At 44.2% G+C, this 14,433-nt stretch overlaps 1 protein-coding gene across 9 annotated transcripts in view; it reads right to left on the reverse strand.

The window, feature by feature from the left end:
* Positions 1 to 14,433, reverse strand: part of CAMTA1 (calmodulin binding transcription activator 1) — a 435,941-nt gene that overhangs the window by 17,489 nt on the left and 404,019 nt on the right. For 4 of the 9 annotated variants that reach the window (XM_064525329.1, XM_064525330.1, XM_064525336.1 and 1 more), the window contains 11 exons: positions 14,287 to 14,426; positions 13,832 to 14,028; positions 13,408 to 13,486; positions 12,246 to 12,561; positions 11,332 to 11,855; positions 9,177 to 9,364; positions 7,893 to 8,139; positions 7,326 to 7,397; positions 6,360 to 6,380; positions 3,261 to 3,454; positions 3,001 to 3,075 (listed from right to left, as the gene is read on the reverse strand). In XM_064525329.1, coding sequence (XP_064381399.1) covers positions 3,001 to 3,075; positions 3,261 to 3,454; positions 6,360 to 6,380; positions 7,326 to 7,397; positions 7,893 to 8,139; positions 9,177 to 9,364; positions 11,332 to 11,855; positions 12,246 to 12,561; positions 13,408 to 13,486; positions 13,832 to 14,028; positions 14,287 to 14,426 — 2,053 coding nt within the window. The remainder of the gene's footprint in view (positions 1 to 3,000; positions 3,076 to 3,260; positions 3,455 to 6,359; positions 6,381 to 7,325; positions 7,398 to 7,892; positions 8,140 to 9,176; positions 9,365 to 11,331; positions 11,856 to 12,245; positions 12,562 to 13,407; positions 13,487 to 13,831; positions 14,029 to 14,286; positions 14,427 to 14,433) is intronic. The other 5 variants (XM_064525331.1, XM_064525332.1, XM_064525333.1 and 2 more) reach the window with 3 other exon arrangements.

Consider the following 14,433-nt stretch of genomic DNA (forward strand, 5'->3'; position numbering starts at 1 on the left):
TTTTAACTTATTTATCACAGTAACTTTTATTACTTCTTCTCTAGGAATGTGTAAGCAAGAGAAGCCAAGCAGTAAGGAATAAATGCAAGTATTAAGAAACAGAACGGAAATGTTAATTAAGAAAGCTTGGAGAAGAGGGGGAAGGGAAGGAAGCAACTCCCACATCTAACCACGTGGTATCTCAGTGTACACGCACCATGAACAGGGCAGCTCAAAAAGGTGTTCAGCAGGAGGTTTCAGAGTCTAGCTTGTGATGGAAAGAATGAGAATGCTCTGAGGCCAGGACATGACAGTCCTGGGGAAAGTGCATGGCTCTCTCGCCTCAGCTCCCTCCAGCAGGGAGGGGAAGCAAATGCATCAGCCTCAGAGTCAGCTGAGACACCGAAGCAAGCAAAGATCTGTTTCAGTAAGCAAATCTGTATCACCATTTCCAGTGTTACGCTTTTCCTTTGCAGTTGTTTCCACAAGCAAAATGTTTTAATCTATTTACTTTTAACATCCCGTGTAGTAATGAAGCTCTAGGAACCTGAGAAGCATTCTTTGTGTATCGTTCTTCAGCAAACGCAAACAAGCATAGGGACCAGATTATGCTGTGTGGTACCTGAAGTTTGGAGTATCCACAGGTCCATGGGATACTCCTGTAGCGTGATCCCAAGATCACAGACGCAGCCTAAAAGCAGAGGGTGTCCAGTGTTTTGGAAGTAGCTTTTCTTGGCAAGTATTCGCTGAGCTTTTTTGGCAAGGAGGAGGAGTATAGGGAAAGAGACCTAAACTTGTCACTAATTTCTAAACGGTTTTGTAAATCTAGTAGGCTGGTAAATTTGTGTCCTTTTCGCACAGATTTTAAATGCTGTGTCTGTCATTTTTGGGAAGTTTTGCTTTATTTTTAGCATTTGCCAATGCCAGAATGCTCCCAGGAAAAAAATTTGTCTCAATTATTAGTATCAGTAAAGATAACACTGTACTAAACCTTTATAATTGCTTGGAGAAAGTACAGGAACATAAGCATGTGATCATTTGCTGCTCAGAAGGAAAAGCAGGGCAGTTTTGAAACACAGTGACAACTTCAGTGGAAACAGATTACTTTTTCCTTTGCTGCATCCCAACCAAGAACCATGGGCTAATTCCAAAATAACCACAAAGTGCCTATGGACATAGTCAGGATGGTACCGTTGTGGAAACTCAAGTAGTCTGCAATGCAGTGTAAAGCCTGGGAGAACCTACTCACAATAAATTTTACCTCCTTCTTGTTTTGCTTTCTTATCTAAGAATATCCAAGACCTGTATCTTTCTCCCAGAGATGCACAGCAGCAGCGACCACTCTGCTGGGGAGAGAGTGGATCCGGCCGCAGGCAAAGGGAAGGGACTCCCTCGCAAACTTTACTGATGTGAATGAGGGGGTCTCGCACTAGAAAGGAAACGGGAGATGCTGAGAAAGAAGAAGCCAATGAATTGAAGGCAAGAAAAACTGCTGGAATCATAGGCAATTTAGGCCCTGGAGAATCTAGGTTATTGGACAGGTGGAGACTTAACTGAGTGCGCTTTTAGAGTATAGCACTCCTGCACATTGTTGTGAAATCCAGTGACACAGCTAGTTATGGGAGACTCTCTGGGTGCACATGTTTAAGTCAGTTGTAAGAGCCTCTGGCAGTTTGACTCCAGAACTCCCACAGACGGGGACAGGCATATGGCTTCACAAGGGACTTGCCTGGACATCAAGCAGGTCTCAGAGGACACAAAAGGTTGGAGTCTCTGCCTACTTCAAAGGGACAAGCTGCCTTATGAACTACAAAATGAACCTTTCAGGCCCTCCACCTGCCTTGCTGACAGCAAGAAGCCAGCTGTGCTTCTTCATGAAATACTGTGGCTGTTTTGGGTGCATTTGGAATTGGTCTGGAAACCACAAAGCCCTCTTTTTTGTCCACATGTGCTACTTCCCACTGAACCTGCAGGTAAGAACTCCTTCCACAACCCCAGCTACGCTAACTTCCAGCAAACTGCAGCTCTGAACTCCTACAAAAAGGACTGAGTCTATTTCTAAAACCAAGCTTATCACATGCCTCTCTGAGCTCAGTGTGTTCAAACATCGCGGGGCCGTACTAGACATGCTTCAACGTCTGACCAGCTCCTGAGTGTTATCGGTGAATGAAATGCATGTGTGGTGACAATGGAGGGAGTGGAGTCAAAAACATTTGAATTCATTTTTGTCTATGCAATGTTCCAGTTTGCAATCTAATCATATACAGGACTCTTTCATTAAAAAATCAAAACAAATGACCCTCATACAGAAGAATACTGATATGGGAGTGCTAGCTGCCACATGTTGCCAGTGAGCACTTTAGCTAACACGCTCAGCTTCCCACACTAGCAGGAGATGATTCATGTTCATGCCTGTGTCTGAACTCCCAGTTTACTGAGGTAAGTGTGGGGTGACTGACATCTGAGCTAACTTATCTGCTGTTCTGCTGGCACATTCCATCTATCCACATTAAAAAGAACGCATCTTTGACGAGACCCTACCAAATGACCCTTGTGACCAAACTAAAGCAATTTCCAGTGTACATCAGTTGTTGTCATGTTTTGTGCTTTTACCGCGTACCATTAACGCTCTGTGCAGCGTGCAGGTCTGTTTAGCAATTATGAACTGTAGCTATCATTCAGTGAGCTTTTTTTCAGACTTCCTCAAGCCCAACCTTAGAAGTCACATGCCTTGCTTTGCTCAAATTTGCTCAGTTTCCTTATTCTGTCTCTGCCCAGCACAACCTGGGTTGCTTTACCATACCAGCAATGAAGCTGAACATGATAATTCTCCTTTAGCAACAGTCCTAAGAGATTTCCTTTTTGCCACTGTCCCTTGGAAGCAGCTGAGCTTTGTTATTTGATTAAAAGATCTGTAGTGTGCTGATTCTATTGTCCTTTACGCTGCACTTATCACTAGGGCATTTGAATATCACAACACATGCTCTAAGGAAGGGCAGATGTCAAAAAATGATGTAATACCTGTGGCGGCAGCGTCGTAAAAAACGCATAATCTTGCGAGCAGCTTGATCCTGCTTCTTGGTGAGCAGACTGCTTCTAAACGCAAAGAAGGAAACATCAAGGCATAGGCAAGACCGAGTAGAAGAGTACTAAATGTCAGAATAAACACCCTATAAATTACTGTCCTTTTCTCACTGGCCTTGTCTGTAAATTACAGCACAGCCCTGACTAAACAGTACTATATAAAGATCCCAGTAGGGTCTAACACCCCAACAGCTCACCTGAGTTTCTGTTGTACAATGGTGGCTGCTCGACGGTTTTGCCTCCTTTTCCCACATTCTTTGTAGCTGCGATAGTACTGCTGGATCAGCATTGCGGCTCGTCGGCTCTGCTGGAATTTTTTCTGCTCATAATAGCTTCGGAATTTGCTCTGGATAAGAATGGCAGCTTGCGTCATCTTTTTATAAAGTGCATACTACAAGAGAAACAAAGAAAAGCTAAGACATTCCGATAAAACCAACAAGAAGACAGTTCCTGTGGTGAAAGACTCTTAAGCCACTAAGACATGATGAGAAGCCAATGAGCATCTACTCGCTGATTGTGAACTGACTGAGAAATGGACTACAACAAACTGGAACGACTGTGAAATTAGATGCAGAGCCTAGTCTGCATCAGAAAAGCAAGTACTTGTTTTGCTGGCAATAGAAGAGCTCGATGGGATTGGGTTTAATACCTAGCTGGCAGAGGCTGTGCAAACACACGTTAACGCTGAACAGATCCAGCTGTACTATACTTATGAATAACCTTGGAATGACCGGAGCTGATCCTGAGTCATGTTTACATTGCTTCATATTTGGACTGAAGTGGGTCTGCATTAGACGTAAACCAATGAACTCCACTCAGAGGAACTATTTTTTTCCTTTGCATACAGCAAAACTCATTAGAAGGTACAGAATACCGTAAGATAAGACTCAATTCTATGCAGCTGTTGTTTGTCAAGAATCATACTAACAAGAGCAAAATATGCCCAACTAAGTTTTTTAAATTTCCCTAATCAGGGGAAAGCAGGATGAATGACTATTCCAAAATACTAACAAATTAACTAAAAATAAAGGAAAATACACCTTTTTATAATGTTTTCTTTAAAAAATAAAAAACTTTAGAAGATATTTTTAAAGAACCTGATTTGCTGTTCACATGTGTACTTCTCTTTCCTATGGCAATTACCTTTGAACAGCCAGCTTAAACAGTTTCAGTCTCTTGTTTCTATGCCACAGCACAATGCTGCAACTTTTGATTGCTCATATACCCATTTAAATCCAAGCATTTCAAATGCAATGACATATGACTCCAACTTAAAGAAAATCAGTTAATTAAGCAAGTCTAATATAGAGCCTAAGTTACGTGAAAGTGTGTTTTTAATGATTATCACAGACAAAACTAATCCTCACTAAAGGTCTGTAATAAGCATCTGCTGACTTGCAGATTTGTGCGAGCAGTTGCACACATCCAAAATCTTCTCCACCACTGGGTTATCTCTAGCCCCATCATGCTGAAGAACAGGCATAAACTCTCTAGAAGAAAATCTTCTTTATTCTATAACCTTTTCCTTTTAAAACACACAAGTATCTAACAGAAACCATATGCATTCATGCATATTTTTAAAAGTCATCTTTACTAAGATAAATAGAGATCTAGAATGATTTATGTAAATTGCATTTGCACCTCAGAACTAATACTATGACAGAGGTTTTCGGTGTTTGCGGAACTTATTTTGGGAATTGTAACACTTTAAAAAACTTTAGTGTCTGCTGTTCCTGGACATTTTTACCAGCTATGACTTCCTGCTCATTTCATCAGAGGAGAGTTGAGACACAGAAATAGCAGCCACTGCCCTGTACAAGGCACTGTCCTAAAATATCTTAACGGAGCGTTCTTGTCTATTGGAAAAAAACACCCAAAAACCCAGCATCCCAAACCAAGCAAAAACCCCTCCAATATCATCACAGACCACCATTTACCAAATTTCACTTTTTGGAATTGAAGCAGTCATTAGGTACAGTTGTATTTTGTCATTATTCATTTTCATTGGTTTTGTTTTGCTTCTTGCTTTTAAACATTTTTAAATAAATGGACCAGATTGTGGTTGTAAATTAGCTTTTTAAATAAGCCCACTCGTAGGCTGGTCATGGTTTTCCTTCCAATTTTTAGCCCTGAGGGGACTTCTGTGGCTGAGTTACAAACCCCTGAACAGAAGGGTTTAAAGATGAAATAGTGATGTGAGCCCACGGCTGTTCAGATCTACAGTCATAAGCCTGTGCTGACCTCAGGAATACAGTAACATATTAGAGGGGTAAGGCATGTGAAAGAGAAAATTACAGTCTCTGCATACACTAGACCCCAATATGTTTGCATTCAACCTCGAGATTCACTTAGTTGATTAGCTACTCAGGTATAGATGGCCCAGGGACTCAGTAACTCCCCAAATTCCCTCTCCTCCTCTTCTTCCCTCCAACGAGGAAGAGGATAAAGGGAAATATCACCTAACCTCCATGAAGAGGAGAGTCCCAGCTAGTATAGGGGCACCAGGAAAGCTCGGTTCACTTGCCCTGATAGAATAGTACTTTGACTGATACAAAACCACCGTGCGTAAGGAAGCTATGGATGGAAATATACTCCTGAGGACACACTCTCTCCAGAAAGAGCATGCCTTTTGTCCTGGCTAGTTTTGAGAAAAGCTGAGCTGATTCCAGTATCTGACTAGAACAAGACTTTGCACAGCTGGCAAATCCATCTTTACAGGAGAAAGTTATTCAGCATGGACAATTTAAGACCGGCATTAACTCCTGTGTCTCCAGCATGAGCAGCAACGTACATGAGAGTGATCTTAGGAATTCCGAGCACAGGTATTTTAAAGATGGACTTTCAAAATACTTTCACAGGCAGGCAGAATGCTAACAGCATTGTTGTATGGGTGGAATAAATGTTCCCTTATGCTCCCCCAAATACTGAGGAAAAGGTCTTGCTGATTACAGAGGAAAGGCTAATAGGCAGCAACAAAGGAAAGTCTGTCCTCTGGAAACTGACTTCAGAACACTCCCCTCGCCTCAGCCCACTGCTGCTTAGGGGAGCATCTGTAGAAGCAGGAGACTTCTTTTTTTCTTTTTTTTTTTTAATGTTGATATGCTGTGGCACAGCAGCCTCTAGCTATCTCCCAAAAGAGGTCTGGTTTATCACAGTGCTTTAGCTACCACAGGCATTTACCAGTGGATACTATTAAAGCGTTTCACTAAATGCCAGCTTCTCCTGGTTTATACTGAGTGTGAAAGCTTGTGACCCAAGGGGAATGGTTTCCAAAACAGTGTTTGTATTTGTATTACCTTCAAGGCTATCCAAGTAAGCTTAGGGAGAAACAGAAAATACAAGGTTAATGTTAGTTCTGCAAATAAAGAATTGAAAAAAGAATAAAAAACAAACCATCTTCTTTCAAAAAGAAGTGTTTCCAGGATCCAAGACAGACTCTGTCAAGCAGTTTTTGAAAGGTATTAAGCTTTGCTATTACAGGAAGCATCACTTCAGAATGACAGCCATAAGACAGTTTGAGGGTCAATTGTGACGCACTCAACTAACACTAGAAAGGCTTCCCAAACAAATGATTTTGAAAGTTGCAAAAGAGCACAAGAAAATTGCCTTTCATTTCAAGTACCATGCTTTGAGGCATCAGACATCCTAAGTCTGACGCGAGACAGTGAAAAGGAGGAGGTGGGCTCTAGCCACCAAAAAAAAGAAAAAAAAGGGGGAAAAAAAAAGAAAGGAAAAAGTATCTTCTTTTTCTGGGGTTGAGAACTCAGCCTAAAATCACCTCTCCAAAATAGAGTTTGGAGAACATTCTCAGTCCTGGAACAACTTGCATCAAGCTAAAACACTGGATTTTCTGTAGTTTAAAAGTTTGGTAGGTGCAAAATAAAACAACCTATTTTTCATCTTCGCCCTTATCAAAGGCAAAACCAACTTCAATTTCACAATGAAATTTGGCAAGCAACTAGTCAGAGAACAGTCTCACTAGATTATAGCATGCGTATAGGCCAATATGAAACACAACAATTCCCTCTATCACACAGTAAAAATGCAGGTATCCTCACAAACAAAATCCTTTCAAGGAAGCACCCTCTGAAATTAGATTCAGGATACAAATTTTCTTCCCCTTTTAACTTTGTCTGAGGAGGGTATCTCACTGCTGCGTGTTGAAAGGCACACAGAATGACAGTGGGATAATTCCCATTACGGAGGGCCGCATTCATGGCACTACTGCGTGTGTTTCCACAGAAACCCATTTCCTTATTTACCTGTTTGTATTTTCGGTAGCAACGCTGAATGACAGCAGCAGCCACCTCTTGCTGTTCCCGGAGAGGACGGCCCTGTGCAGAGAAGCAAGAAACTGTAAATACTCAGACTGCACCAACAAAATGGGATAGATGATGAGTAGCCTCTCACAGCCACTTTGAGGGCTCCTACTTCTAAATCTCACCTATCAGGGTTAGGTGGCCCAATTCCATTCTAGGCATTTACTGGAGAAGTCTCTACGGTCAATTCGTGTAAGAGACAAACCCTCAAAATTGATCTTTACCAAGCAAGTGACCAACCAGAAACTCTGGAGAATACTTTTAGGATACACTTTGTGACTGCTGTGCTCTAGAACAGAAGGAGTGCTATGGTACGGCTTGCTCTTTCTGGCGTGGTGGTTGCGGAGTAAATGTCAACAAGTGAATGCTAGAAGCATTGCAAAGGTTATGACAAACTTTTTTTTTTTTGTCTTAGGAGTGGATATTATCTCTTACCTACATTTTATTTCTTAACAAATTATACTCTCTCCCACCTAAGGAAGAAGACAAGAGGATGTTTCAGCCACTTACCTTGTACTTCCTGAACACTGTCTGGACGAGTTTGGCAGCTTCATAGAGTTCTCTCTGCTCATGATCGGACAGAGTTAACTGTGCAAACTCATTCTCTACCTTCTCGCTGGTGGATGCACTCAGAAATTCAGACCAGTCTGCTGCCGAGGGAAGGCTGGGTTTCTCAAAAGCTATTTCACTGATTGGTGAGCCTGCAGGGCTCAAGCTGGTGTTTGAAGAAGGGGTCAGGGGTTCACTATACAGACTTCTGAAATACCAATCACAGTAGGAATTATTGGGTCACAAACCAGCAGGACTGGCATCACAAGTAAGAACTACAACATTCCTGAGTTCAAGGGAGAGACTCATGCACCCCCACACCTCTCCAACCAACATCCTTCATTGCCAAGCCTGCTTGCACCACATTGCATATGCTCGGCATTGGAAGGGAACGCAAACTCTGTGGCCTTATGATTCTGTTCCGCTTTCTGAAAAATGTTTCCTCTCTTATCCTCTGTAGCATTCGTGAAAAGGTTTTGGTAGGAAGATGACCGATAGATGGAAATTCAGTGACAAGTTTAGACTGACTGCTGCACATACACCTCAAACTTATTTTCTTCTAACTACTATTCTGTCACTACAGAAGTTTGTCTGCTGTTCAGCATTCACATACAACATGTGTTTACACCTCTTTGTATGAAAGAGATGGTGGTCCTTTCCTTCTGTGAAAACAACAAACATTTCTCCCAAGTTCAGATTTAGTGGGTCAGGAAAATCAGCATTAATCTTTCAGTATTTTTCTAAATTTTTGACCGTGGTGCTACAGAATGGGTTTCATCTATTTTTTCCCTGATGAAAGAGAGACTTCTCAATTAAAATTCTCTCAACTTTTTTTTACTTCTGTCAGCCATATTTTCACATCTTTCCCAACATGAAAACATGCATGAAACTCACTGGGCAAGCTACATATTTTCAATTCCTCGCTTCAGACCTGTGACCATTAACTAAACCAAGAGGTCTGTAAATTACACCTGCTCACCAGCCTGTGTGTTCAGACACTCACAGAAACTGATGGTTTAAGCACTGCTGCTCTCAGTGTAAAACTTCATGTTCCTGCCTGCTTGTTGCAGCCACTTGCATTCTCTCATAAACCTGCAGTTGTACTGGCAACTTTACATTTGGGTGTGAGAGAGTGGCTGGGTTTGGAGCAGCAGCACCAAGACCCACTGAGAAGTAGTATGTGCAGGCTAAAGCAGCAGCACACGCCACCCAAAAACCCAGAGCCGTTCCACAGCTCTTACTAACCTTATCTGTGCAGCACTCGGCAGATGATCGACATCAGCAAGGTAACTGGCCAGCCAGCTCATTGTGGTGCTCATGGCAGCACTGTCCGTTCTCTCCACCAGCAGTGACTCCATTGGCACAAAATTCTCCCGCTTGATCCTGTCAGGCGTAGCTTCAATAATGTGCTCTGCAAGTGTCATCATGTTGACCTGTAACAGAGAGCAAACGTTCACTGCCTGGAGTTCACAACAGGAGCCTTATGCTGGCATGCTACAACCCATTTTTGCATCTCAGGGAGAGAAGGGAGCCTGCCCCTGTGTCCCCAAAACCTGCAGCAGCTGGAAGTCTAGTCTTTCTCAGCATTAGAGAAAAAATTGTTAACCAAAGCTCATTTGCTTTTCTGCCTCTTCTGAAAAAGCACTGCAGGGTTTCACATTTCCCAGACCTCTTTTTCATCACATGTATGGAGAACCTAAAAGATCCGGTGGAGGGTATATGTCGTGAACCTTTGCTGTATGCTGTCAACAGCTGTCAATATCTCGTTTTCCAAATGAAAAGTGATTTGCAGCTCCCTCCCTGGAGGGAGGACAGGAAATGTATCAGTGTCCAAGCTGAGTGACAGCTACAGGAATCTGAAATGACACCTGTAGGCAGTGGTAGGAGAGGACACCAAAAGCCACTTGCATTGTCAGGCAGTCAGTGTCCAGGGACAGACACACTGAGATTCTTGGAGCTGTACTATATTTGCTCTGCTGCAGTGAACACGCTTTTGTGACATGACTTTCAGATCCGAGTCACACACATGGAGCATGACAGGACAACAAAGGCACGTTAATGAGAGAATTTAAACATTTGGGATCACAGCTTTATTAGGAATCCTTCTGAACCTTTCCCCCTGCCAAAGGATGCATAGGAGTTTGGAACACAGAGAACAAAAGACAGTTCCGGTTTTGCAGGGATCTACTTCACCTCTCACCATGCTAGAAATGCCATGGCAGTGCATGAGTTAGGATTTATTATAGGCTGTGCTTCCATTATGGTTTTTGCTCATATGATTAAACACAATATCCTTCCCCCAGAGATTAGTTCTCACCTGCCTGCCCTGCTTCAGCTGTGTTTTTACTCCCTCTAGCCTGTATCTGATGGGATTCTTCCTTCTCAAAACCCACTGCCTCATTTCTCCTCTTTATTCTCCACTCTTATCTCCTTGCCCCTTGAAGTTTCACAGTGCAGCAACCTCCCCAGCTGAGAAGCATTACTTGCTATGAGAGCTGCTCACCAGCACCACGCTTCCTCCATGCTAGCTCCGAGCACAGGTGAAGCCTTTGACATTAATCTGCAGGTGAAACCAAACTGCAGCTCTTGGAGCCACAACCAGATGCCCGAGCACACTCACTGCTCACCTAGCATGTTCCAGAGCAGCCATTTAGCCTGCAGATGCAGCACTGCCTCTCTTGGTACCACCTCATCTTAGTGTGGACTGCTCACCTGCTCCCAAAGGACTACAGTGCCACTAGAGCCTCCTTTACTCATGTGGCCGGGGGGCCTGCCTTCTTTTCCCTTGACCACATGCCACTTGCCCCCAGCTGACACAGCACTTGGAACATGCAAGTGACAGAGCAGTGCTCCGCTGAGAGCACGGGGCTGGCTTCACAGGCTGTACACAGTCTACATGTCTCTTGCTTGCTCGATTTTTTTTTAATATAATCCACGCAGATGAACAAAACCCCATCAATGAAGCAAGAGGCAGGATCTTTTGAACTATCCACAGTGAGAGACCTGGAAGCTCCGTTCTGCAACAGTCTACCAGCTCCCCTCATCTGCGAGATGTGGTATCTTATCACAGTTAACAGAACCCTTAGAGTCTGCCAAGTATTTTGTGCATTCTGCACGTTGTCCAGGTGTATGCCAATGCATGACCCTACATGCTAACTGTTAGCCTTGCATCTGGGCTGAAAGGACACCCTTTGATAATGGGAGAAAGTATAAACCAGCTGCAGTTACTGCTTCCTTCTGCAAAGCACGAGTCAGTGGCCCTGTTGTGCCTTCACAGAGCTAAAAGGCCTTCACAGAAGTTCCTCACAGTGATGGTCCTTAGTGCAGCTACCACGTTCTCTGAGGTTAACAGAGAGAGATGTCTCAGGCCAGATGATCTTGCTGCTATGGTTATGTTTACCTGCAAGTCATCCATGTGGTGTAAGCAGTCCTCATCCCCTACATTGTCCCTATAGGACAATAGCTCTGCATCCACCATCTCCCTGTCAGTCATCATCAGCACATTCATCTGCTCTCGCTGGCATAGCCGATGAGCTACAGTGTCCTTCCCCAGTGCAGCCCCCTTCTGGGTCCCTGCCACCTGCACTGCAGACACACCAATATAAATGTCTTTTGGGTTCCATTTGATTCCTTCTTGGCTGCCAGCGCCCCGGTACCCAGTGACTTCTGGGATGTGCTGGGAGAGCTCCCGGCCATAGTCCCTTATCCCTTCGCTGGGGCTGATTGTCTCAGTGGTGGATTGCTTGGAGCTGGAGTTTTGCTTCCTGACACTTGGCGGTTCCAGGCTCAGGGCTGTGGAAAGCAGCTTCTCTTGCCGGGCTTGAAAATATTCAGGGCTCAGTTTATGCTTTTTGGGTGCTGGGTAGTCTTTGTGACTCTCGCTACTGTAGTAACTGGAAGGTTCAGATCTTGGTCGTCTCAGCTCTGGAAACAAACAGATCAATGGTCAAAATGAAACATGTGACACATGATCACAATAGGAAGCACAACAGCTCCTGCTGCAGAGCTGCAGGTGGAAGTTCATGCCATGTTCTAAGACATACAATGGTATGTGCAAAGGAAGTAACTGTCATCCAGGGAGGATACTACCCCGACCATTCTTAAGACACACGTCTTTCTGAAGAGACATCCTCTCCTCTTCCCAACACTCATGCAAGTGCATGGAGCACACAACAGGGAGCCACCAAAAGAAAAAAAAATTGAGCATGGACAGCTGGGTTACAGGGGGCATCTGCCACTCAGGTGAGCTCCTTGCTCCAGGTTTCTACACATCAAGCGTCAGCAAAGCAGCACTTACCCTCAGGATTGTTTTACCTGTGTTTGTACTGGAAATCACAGTGACTCCCTTCTGAGGCTCTTGGGAAGCAATAAGCTCACTGTGCCACTGGGACACCCAGTTCTCTGTGTTGGAATCTGTGCTCGACGGGCACTGAATTCTGGGATTTTGCCCAAGCTGGGCTTGTTCATCTCGCTGTAGCTGCTCTAGGCACTCTGCCAACTTTACATGGCCCCGAGACCGGGCAATAGCCAATGGCAGTCTCCCAAGGGAGTCAGGGATAGAGATGGCTCGGCGGTCCCACTTATACAGCACAACGGCTGCATCCATGTGGCCCAGGGCACATGCCCACATCTAAAAAAAGACAGAGAAATGACCCATTGGAAGACCAGCCTTCTCGTTCCTTTCTTGCTAATGCAGTGGAGTCTTGTCTTCAACTCGCAGAAAAACTACTCTTATAAGCAAACCAGGGAAAACCACAATGTGCTTGAACACCAGCAATCCACTTTTAAAAGTGTCCCATCTACACACAGGGCCATAAGAGAAGACTAGAGGATGCTATTCTCTCCTTTGAGAGATGCCATCTGCCAGATGAAGCCAATAATTTCTTATTTAGTAGTAAATGGAAGATTTTTCTAACTAACTGCAGCATACACACAGGCATCACTGCAGAGACATAACAGCTTTATACACGGGAATCCTGGAGATCAGAAACATGCAGACAGGACTAAAGGTAAGGAACAGTAAGCTCAACATTCTGCTGTTGTAAATTGGGATTTACTCTGGTTCTGCCTACTTTGGCTTTTTGTTTAAATTCTCAATGAATATGATTTCATGATTGTAATGACCAAGATACTGTGGTGATTTTTTATAATCGCTACAGTCTACCAGTCAAGCAGGTCAACTTGAAAGAAAGCATGTAAGGGCCTCTCCCCATCAGGATAGTGGAGACTAGCGGATAAAATAAATCAAAATGCCCTGTCTGCTCCCTTTCCTCTAGTTACTCCGTGACTAGGACTTTTGCACGGCCTCTCTCAGCAAAATGCTAGGAGGCAGACAGTGCCATGCCTGACCATTTACACAATAAGGAGACACAAGGAACATCTCTTTAGAGCAGAAAACACATCAGGGAAATAAAACATCATACTCCTCAGGAGGATCCTTCAGACTGTCTCAGAGGTTTCAGCCTCTGCTGCTTACCAGAGGAGTGCAGGAGAAATGATCCACATTCAAAGGGTCAACTTCCAGCTCCAGATCGATGCTGTCTGCATGTTTGGTGCTGCAGAGAGAACAAATGATGCTCTGTAGACAGGTAAGGAACTTTTCTTAGAGCTACCGCTTTAGTCAGTGCACACCACAAAGATGTTGCCGCATATATGCCCACGACATTTATTTATTGTAGCTGGTGCCTCCACCAGGGAGTTTAAAAGCATGAGAGATCCAGCAATTGGACTCTCTCTCTCAAGAGACAGATCCTGCCACAAAAGAGGACAGGAACGAGTTCTCGCACTGGGCACAAGATGCTGTTTGTAAGGGACAACCACAAGTCTGGAGCAAGCAGAGCTTATACATGCTTCTGCAATGTCTGTATGGAAACCCAAGAGTCCAAAGGGTTGGGTCTTACCGCCATTTGATGAGGGTCTGGATCAGTGTAGCATAGCCCTGGGCAGCAGCTAGGTGAAGCAGTGTCATTCCTCGGAAAGTCTTTGAATGGATCAAGTGTTTGGACTTTGCCCAGCAAGCACGACTCATCATCTTCTCGCACACCACCACTACGCGGCTCTCAAAGCAGCTGCCCAGTGTCCCAGTCCCAGAAACGCACTGCAACACCACACACATCCCAGTTCAACCGCTGAGGGCAGCTGCAACTGCTGAGGTTACCTGCCCTAAGCAGGTAACCATTCACTTTTAGAAATACTGAGACAGTGGCAAATTGGAGTGAAAGTGAATTGTTGTTAAAGACACCCACAAACTAGATGTGTTGTTTAAGAAAAACTATAATCCTTTCCAACCCCCCAAAAAACAAATTCTGGTAAGAAAGCATAATGCTGCTGTGACTGGACACAGCACGGTTCATACCTGCACCTGAGTTCCTCCGCTCCCGCTCCCATTGCCCCCGCCTCCCACTCCTTGTTTGTGCTGCTGGGATCCTGTCATCTCGGCCATTCTCCTCTCCATCTGCTCAAGTCGCTCCAATATTGACATTCTGAATTGGTTATCTGGGTT

Source organism: Dromaius novaehollandiae, chromosome 24 (assembly GCF_036370855.1).
Source record: "Dromaius novaehollandiae isolate bDroNov1 chromosome 24, bDroNov1.hap1, whole genome shotgun sequence".
Taxonomy (NCBI): Eukaryota; Metazoa; Chordata; class Aves; order Casuariiformes; family Dromaiidae; genus Dromaius; species Dromaius novaehollandiae.